Here is a 9,273-nt window from a genome sequence, read left to right as displayed (position 1 = left end):
ACGGCCATGTTAGTGTGATACAACAATCCTAGAGATTGGTTCATGATACAATCCGGTTTATATATCAATCCGGATATAAGGCCATACTACTTTGCAATGTAATGCCTTAGACTTTCACGATTATTATGTGATACAACGATCTTAAGGATCGGATCATGATGCAGTCCGGGTCATGTGACTATCCGGATGCTAGGCTATGCAGCCACTTAGATATGTATTAAGCCACACGGCTTTGTAATGTGATGCTTTAGATCACACGATCATATTAGTGATACAGCGATCTTAAAGATCGGTTCATGAGATATGCAAACAAGGTCGCATGATCATTCAGGTATGATGTCTCTCTTAGACCATTCGGTCATACATTGTGATGCCTTAAGCTTCACGGTATTTATGTGATACATCAATCCTAAGGATTGGATCATTATGCAATCCGGTTTCTATAACCATCCGGATGCTAGGCCATACGGCCATATACAATAGGGGATTATTTAATATAAGTGTTTTCAATCCTATTGCATATCTATTAGGTAATCTAGCAACCTAACTTTCATTTGATAACAAAACCTTTTCAATCTTTTAAAGTTTTAAGGTTTCAAGGCCTTAGGATCTTTAAATTCGAATTTAGAGTTTTCTAATAACATCTCGAGGTGATCAATCAAAACACTCAAGTTTCAAATTAAAATTAAAACCGATTTTCTAGTTAGGGTTTTATGGGATTTCGAATACTTTGATCTTTGATCAAGGGGATTTGATTTGAGATTCAAAAACCTTTAAGGCTCTGATTTTAATTGATCAATGGATCAATCTCTTTCTTAGGTTTAGATCGAACTTTTAGAGCTTCGATTTACTCATAGGGTATTGATCTATTATCCTATGGCTTTTAGTTTAGAGATTATCTTTTAGGGTTTCAATCTTTACAAAACAACCAGGTTCGATTCATGTTCTCAGAATTAGGATTACCTTTGTCTTGCAGATTGTAGAAACCGGACCTCCAAGATGGGCTGATAAACCTCGGACGCGAGCTGGATGGACGCTGCCTCCTATCGGGTCGCGGGTTGCTTCCTTTGCGAGCTGGTTGATTGGGAACTCGAGCTGCCTGTGATGTGAATCGTGAGCTGGCTCTGTTCTGAACAGGAAGCTGAAATCGTCTAGGATCAGGAACGCCTTATGGCTGGAGCTGATCGAATGCTGACGAGCTGGAACGCGAGCTACGACGAATTAGGGTTCGTCGGGATTAGATCTTTGCACCAATTCCTCTCAGCTCATGAAACAAAACAAGGGGTATTAGATTACATGAACTTCATAATCTAAACAAGGTATCATCAAATAACTAAGGTATGATAAACTTATCTTTCACAAGATTTGAATTTGGATAGAAAATCTTGTTGGCTCGGATTAGGGTTCCAAGAACTAGGTCGGCGCCGTGTATAGTTTCTGCGAGTGTGGGCGCGTCTGATATCGGATCGACGAACGGTTTGCGGTGATAGATTCGTCTCGTCAAGAGCTTCAATTTGATATGTGGCTCGTCGTCTGGTTCGTCGGGGTTGGAGAGATCGATCGATTTGAAGTTCCGCCTGATTTAGGGTTTATGTGTGACGGATTTTGGTTTATGGTTTTGTCTCAGGGTACGGAGACTATCGTACTGATAACGTGTTGTAAAAGAAGGATTTGAGACTGAATATTTTGTGCTTGTTATTATTAATCATAAAGAGGTTCCTTATATAAGGACTACAAGATAGAGATAAATGGAAAGAGTACTTATCCTAATCCTACATGAAATAGGAAATCTACTAAATACATAAAAGGAAAGATTACATCTACTAGGAAAAGGAAAGAGTTTCCTTTTCTCTCTAAGCTTGTGGCCGCCTCTCTCTCTCCTCTAGGTCGGCTCTCTCTCTCCTTAAGGACACGGCCGCGGTCGGGCCTGATCATGGCCGTTGGGCCTTCTTCTCTTCTTGTCTTGGTTAATGGCAATCCACACATGTTTTATAACAATCATAACGTTTTTTTCTTCTTCTTTTTTTCGGGGCATGTCATAGTGTCATACCTTTAAAACTCAAATGAAAAATATTTAGCTTACAAATGTTATTCTATTTCCTAGTTGTTACCTGACCCGGTCCAGGATGGAAGCCCAAAATCATAGGGGCGACTGGGTCGTAAGTCTTGATTAAACTTAAATTCTTGTTGGTAAACAGAAGAGTGTACCTGTATTCTTTAAGATATAGAAAAATTGCACCCTATAACCAAACAAAAATCTCAGATTAAATAATTAACCAAAACTTTCATCTCTTCCTATCTCTCTCTCCTCTTTCTAGAAATCTAATTTTGTTTTTATTTTGTTTTTTTCACCAATTCTACCTACGATTAATGGAAGCAGTTTGATGAAAAAAAATGATAGCAGGTTTAATGAAGGAGTTGAACAAATCAACTGCACTATATTCTCTCCGCATAGGCATAAAAAGCAAGACATATAACTCATGGTAGAGATCAGACTGAAGAGCAAGCTTGGCAGGATGATCGATGTTTGTGGTTCCTAAGGTTTTTCATATGGAGAAAGCTAAAGGCGACAACATAGACAATCGTCCCCAGATGAACAAGCATGTATGTAGAGTTGGTACTCCTTGTATAACAAATCACTGATACTCTCAACTTCTTACAATTGTGTTTATGATTGTAGGGTCTTCATCGTCTATAACAAAGTTTAGTATTGCATAATAGCTAAGTTTTCTTTGTTCTTGGAGATTCTCGAAATAAAACCAACCAATATTAGCTCGACTATATAGTTGTTCGAGCGAAGATTAGTTGGGTTTTGGTATACTACTAAAAAAACTTGCAATTAGGAAAATGAATAGTAGTACTATGTACTATGGTCTTTCTCAACACAATATGAAACGGCAAATAAATGGCATGTGGGGAACACGTAGTTAAATGAGCAGTAAATGGGAAACATATTTTTGTTGGTTGTCCTCATACTTTCGTGTAATGTGTTAGATAAGGAAACTTGTAAAATTTAATTCTCTAGTGATTCCATAAGATCCCTACGAATATATAATTGGTAGTTCAGTATTTGTACTGCCAAAGGATATGGCCGATGATACCTCTTAATTAGGTTGTTTGCATGTATATGTTAACCAATGTGACTCGTTTCACTTGATTAGGACCAAACACAACCGGAGCTAGACATTAGTTTTACATGGGTCATTTATTCATTTATTATAGCTAAAAAGGGAAGTGTAGTATTTGAACTCAAGACATGGGTCATAAAAGAAAGTTTTACCAGTTCACCACAATAATAATTATGATAACAAGCCTATAACTTAAATTTTATAGATTTCATGTGGGTCAGATGATCCCCTCTTGAACTGGCTCTGCCACTGAACACAGCGACTACATTTTATCACTTTGTTTTAAGTTTCAAATTTAAAATGACCTCCTTTTACATTTTGCTTCGATGCACATATAGAAAGCAAACGGGTGATAATTCTACAAGAGGAAGATCTAATCGAGAGTTTTGAGGTTTTTTGTCTACGATTTCTCTTAATAACAAACTTTTTTGCCATTAAGGTAAAAAAATGAGTATTACAACTTGTAGTTTGGACTAATCAATATATAGTGTGATGTGAGGAAACTTTGTTCTCGTAATTTTGATATGATGTATGCATAGTTGAAATGGTGCCGGCTTATCGCTAATGTAAGCTTACGCATATTTACGAAGGCACACGTGTTATGTAGTTCGAGCAAAGCGTCAAAGACCATCTGGTCAACCTCAACGGATCAAGATTCGGATATTTATATATTATATTCAGATTATGCGATTACTATTTGATCTACGTATTCACGTGACCATCAACAACTATATACATCTCTCAATTTATGCATACACGTAGGTACATACACAAAAAAATGGTTAAGAAATCAAAAGAAAACTTTTTGAAAAGAAAAAGCGATGACAATGATCTAGTTAGGCACACACTAGAATTAACGTCTAAAAGAACCACGAAAAGGAAAAGCGATGACAATGATCTAGGCAGGCACACTATACAATTAGCGTCTAAAAGAACCACGACGAGCCTAAACGGACCGATCACGAGTCTCTCGACGGTGAATAAGCCACGACTTCAGTCTCCTTCTACGCCAACGTGGCACCTCCTATACCATACACGTGTCATCATCTCCATTCCCCTCGAAAGCTCGAGCTCATTAGTCATCTTTTTAATTAATTGTCGATCTTTCGCTATAAATACCAACTCAGTCACTATTCCTTCTATTGTCTGTAACACAGTAACTTATGGCGTGCATAGACACACTCTCTCTCCCATTTGCTTGACTTTTGTGGTCAGTGAGAGAATCATAAATAGTCACACGTATATATAACCACCGCCGGAGAAGATGGGAAGAGCGCCGTGTTGCGAGAAGGTCGGGATAAAGAGAGGGCGGTGGACAGCGGAGGAAGACCAGATTCTCTCCAGCTACATTCAATCCAATGGCGAAGGCTCTTGGAGATCTCTCCCCAAAAATGCCGGTAATAACATTTAAACATTTTTTTTGTTTTTTTCAAATGGTAGACTACAAATACAACAATACCATGTAACATGAACTTCAAACTACGGCACTGAGTTAGAGAGAAGAGAAGTAATCCTGGCTCTTTTCGTAATCTCATGAAATCATGGATTGTTAGTTAGTTTGGGTTAACTATATTTTTAGTGTAAGATGAGAAGTTTAATCTCAACACTAATCTCGTCTCAGTTTCATTTCTGTCTTTGGTTATTGGTCAGTGTCACAGTCACAGTGAGTTGTGAATGTACGTATGTATATAAAGTGCTGCCACGTGTGCGCTTTAAAAAGTTGGATGTATGCACTTTATATATATGGTGTATACATTACAGACTAATGTTTATTGAGAAATGCAAATATAGGCGTATTTGATATCTTGTCCTTTGTATATTATAGCATGAATCAGATCAAATCCATATGACCAATTTTGATTTGATATCCAACTCGCTTTAAAAATCTAACTCGCTTTAAAAGACATGATTAATTAATGCAGTTGTTGAGATAATTTGTAGTTGTGTATGTATATGATATACGAATACAAGGATCAGAATGCTAAAGAACTCGTGAGTAGTCATATCATTATCATATATCAGACCCCATATTTATTTAGACAACAAATACATTAAATAGTTCAAAAATAAACCTGTACCAAAATAAATATCTTAAATGCTTACTTATATTTAAAATTCGACGTGTATTATTACTTTGTTAATTTTTATTTTTTTGTAAAAAGGATTAAAAAGGTGTGGAAAGAGCTGTAGATTGAGATGGGTTAATTATCTTAGATCTGACCTCAGGCGTGGGAACATAACTCCAGAAGAAGAAGAACTCGTTGTCAAAATGCATTCCACTTTGGGAAACAGGTACAAGTGTCCATTAATTTTCCAATCTATTTTCGGACAAATGATTTATATTCAGAGTATCATATAATAATGATTGCTTATCGACCAAATAAGTAAGGCTTAATGTTATTATTATTATTTTTGTTAGAGGATATTCCACTAAAATGCATGTAAATAATACAAGCTATGATTTTTCATTCGAATTTAGAAAGACATAGCAGCAGGAGGTAGATGTTTGCGTTTACACTTAAGACTTAATTTTATTCTCTCTTTTGGCTTAACCATCTTTCGTTGATCTAAGTCAGTAGATTACAAAAGTTGTTTTCATCAATTTTTATTAATGAAAGCAGATGAAGAAATCCAACAAGGTAGAATAGTAAAAAAATAACATAATAAGGCATTAGGCAAGACATATCATGATTTTTTTCGTTGTGGGTCTCCCTCTCGATGCTTTTACAACCCTTGGTTGTCAAAACTTTTTCTCTTTTAGTTGAGACAAACTAAAAGGACTCTAATAAATGTATATTTCACATTATTGCATAAGCATTAATTCGAGTATATATGACATTTTAAATATATTTTTGGCTTATCATGAGAGCTAGTATGTATTGATTTCGTCACAAATGACATTTCGTTATGTGATTTCTAAGTTTATGGATATCTTATAGTTTATATAGCACTTTGTTAATTTATATAGAAATTTAATGATATTTTTTTTCTTTCAACAACTTTCATATATAGTCAATGCACAAAGCATCTTTATTAGCAGTTTGAATAAAATTTAATAATACTAAAAACTTCTTTATGCTCTTCGTTTGTTTTTGGCTTGGCAGGTTGGTTAATCTTTCCTTGCACTGCTTTCTTATTACCTTGAATAGTGCCAGACCCTTTAAAAAAAAATCTTTTAAACGTAGATCCGAGTCACCGTCACTCATTATTAACATTGGTCACATTGCGTGAGTAATTTTCTAGTAGTACTATATATGCATGTATTTTTAGAAGCATGGTTTGATCAGCCGTCATATCAACGTTTCTGTTGATTCCCATTGGGCCACGAAGTTCCCTTATTCCTCGGAAAGATATTTTTGTTTTGTTTTTAAGGTTGTTCATAAATATAAAAAATTGCTAGTAGAGGGTTAATAATATTTGATACTGATCTAATATAATGCAATATTAGGTGGTCACTGATTGCGAGTCATCTACCCGGGAGAACAGACAACGAAATAAAAAATTATTGGAACTCTCATCTCAGCCGTAAACTCCACTACATCAGAAAGTCTCACGACGTCCCCGCCGTAATCATGAACGCTCCTCCGACGTCACAACGTCTGCCGGAGAAACGGAGACTAGGGAGAACCAGCAGATCCGCCATGAAACCCAAAACTCACAAACCAAAAACTAGAAAAACTAAGAAAACGTCTGCATCGCCAGAGCTAGACTCCAACGTAGTAGTTAACGCGGTGGTGGGAGAAGAGGCATTAATGATAGAGTTAAGTGGAGCCGAGGCTGACCTAGGACCACGTGATGACTACTACTATGGAGCGTGTCACGAAAGAGGAGATTGTTGCAATACTAATAATAATAATAATAATAATCTCATGAGCATTAATGGTGACAATGGAGTTTTGTCCTTTGATGAACATGACATCATTGATCTTTTGTTGGACGAGTCAGATCCAGGCAACGTGTTTACATCGAGTGTTGGTGATGGGGAGTTGAGTCCTTTAGGAGACTCTACGTTAGCCAGAGGGTCATCAGAGACTTCAAACCTAGGTTACCTCGACTGTCTTCAGCCTTGTCGGTCGGTGGAGTCGTTTCTCAACTACGAGCATCAAGTTAACGATGCATTGACGGATGAGTTTATTGATTGGGAATGTGTTTGGCAAGAAGGTAATAAGAGCAATAAACTTTGCGATGAGAAAGAGGCTTCTGATCCAGTAATGTCGTGGCTTTTGAACGGTGACGATGAGGCCACGATCGGGCAAACTAACTGCGAAAAATTTGGGGAACCGTTGGATCATGACGAGGAAAATGCGTTGGTTGCTTGGCTTCTGTCTTGAAGATGTTAATGATTTGTGTTAAGTTTGTAGTCTTTCGTGCAACTACAGTTTGGAGTCCACTCCATGTGGTGTCATCTCAACTTGTGCGCGTATGCCTTCTGGTATGCTTATTGCAATAAAACGGGTTTTGAAAGATCAAAATAACATATCATCGTTTCTAAAGGAAAACCTATATATTTTCCCGTCCGACTTATTACCATTTTTTATGTAATTTAATAAAGAGGTACAAGATGTATGAGTAGAACCGTTTAAAGTATATGAACTATTAGCAATTAGGATGCATTTACGAGTTTTCATAACACAAAATTATAAAAGGGAGGGACCAATATAGTATTTTCGAGGGAACGACCCACGCATTAAATTTATGTTCGGAAGATTGATTTATGAAATACCAGTTGGCAACTTGGCATTTACATTTTACCAAAAAAAAAAAAAAAAAAAAAAACTTGGCATTTACAACATAAAAGTTTTTGTTTTATTATTAAGTTGATATTTTGAATAACATAAAACAGTCTCTTTCTTATAGTCCGACTTGGTTCCATAATCTTTGGAACGCCCACGTGATGTCATGTACTTTTTTTCTTTTCTATTTTCTGTATTTTCTTAGAATTTCTTCTTGTAGTCTTGCTTCTTCTCCTTTTGCCACCACCGAAGTCGGTTGGACCAGAGCGGGAGGTCCGTTGCCTTCTAATAGTACACTGAAGTGTACACTGTAGCATACACAAAGGCGTACACGCACATTAGGATGTACACCATAACATACACTTAAGCGTACACTGGAGCAGGAAGGCATACAACAGACATACACATGGTGTAAGGTGTACAATTTGGTGTACGGTGTACAATGTAATAGTATATTAGAATGTACACCGTCGCATACATTAAGGTATATATTATAGCATACACTAAAGCATACACTAGACGCATACTGGGGTGTATCCAGAGGCATACACAAGGGCATACACCGCAATGTACACCAAAGTGTAGAACATAGTGTACCCCAAAGTGTACCTTATACACTATATTAGTACACTAAGTGTACACCGCAGCGTACACAAGAGCTTACACGGAAGCGTACACATAGGTGTACACAATAACGTACACCAAATTGTACATTAAAATGTACAACAAACTGTACATCATAGTGTACACTAGAGTGTACGGTATATACTCTAGTACACTAGATTGTACACCGTAGCATACAATAGAATGTACATCGAAGCGTACACTATAATGTACACCATAGCATACACTATAATGTACATCAGAGCGTACACTAAAATGTACATCGGAGCGTACACTCGTGCTTATACTGGACGTACACAATGGTATTCACAAGGGCGTACACATGGCCACTCACCGGAGTGTACACAAGCGCATACACCGGAGCGTACACTACATGTACACTAGAGTGTACACCGGTTGTACACCACATTGTAAACCGTAGTGTACACCGTAGCGTACATTATGGTGTACATCGGAGTGTACACTGTAATGTACACGTGAGCGTACACTGGAGTGTCACATGCGCGTACACGTCGTACACTATAGCGTACACTAGGGTGTACACTATAGCGTACACTAAGGTGTACTCTATAGCGTACACTAGGGTGTACACCATAGCATACACTAGGTTGTACATCGGAGTGTACACGTGAGCGTACACTAGAACATACAAGGCGTACGCCGGCGTACACATGGCATACATTTGGGCGTGCATAGGAGTGTACACCGGGCGTATATTACAATGTACACCACCATAGTATGCAACATAGCACACATTGTAGTGTACAACTTAGCGTACACCGTAGTGT

At 37.4% G+C, this 9,273-nt stretch overlaps 1 protein-coding gene across 1 annotated transcript; it reads left to right on the top strand.

The window, feature by feature from the left end:
• Nucleotides 1–3,993: 3,993 nt before the first annotated feature.
• Nucleotides 3,994–7,741, top strand: LOC106403182 (transcription factor MYB12). Its single transcript, XM_048779447.1, has 3 exons — nt 3,994–4,525; nt 5,291–5,420; nt 6,577–7,741. The coding sequence occupies exons 1-3, from the start codon at nt 4,393–4,395 to the stop codon at nt 7,457–7,459; spliced, it is 1,146 nt and encodes a 381-aa protein (XP_048635404.1). The 5' UTR covers nt 3,994–4,392; the 3' UTR covers nt 7,460–7,741.
• The last annotated feature ends 1,532 nt before the right edge of the window (nt 7,742–9,273 follow it).

The sequence above is a fragment of the Brassica napus genome, chromosome A5 (assembly GCF_020379485.1).
Source record: "Brassica napus cultivar Da-Ae chromosome A5, Da-Ae, whole genome shotgun sequence".
NCBI classification, from domain to species: Eukaryota; Viridiplantae; Streptophyta; class Magnoliopsida; order Brassicales; family Brassicaceae; genus Brassica; species Brassica napus.
Note: the sequence above shows the minus strand (reverse complement) of the source record. Positions and strands in the feature narration are given on the sequence as shown.

What these genes read in the sequence shown, in the direction of transcription:
- LOC106403182 (XM_048779447.1), top strand. Translation starts at nt 4,393, where the DNA reads ATGGGAAGAGCGCCGTGTTGCGAGAAGGTCGGGATAAAGAGAGGGCGG. An exon ending in ATCTCTCCCCAAAAATGCCG is followed by an intron (nt 4,526 to 5,290) that starts GTAATAACATTT and finishes TTTTGTAAAAAG; the next exon opens with GATTAAAAAGGTGTGGAAAG. An exon ending in CATTCCACTTTGGGAAACAG is followed by an intron (nt 5,421 to 6,576) that starts GTACAAGTGTCC and finishes ATGCAATATTAG; the next exon opens with GTGGTCACTGATTGCGAGTC.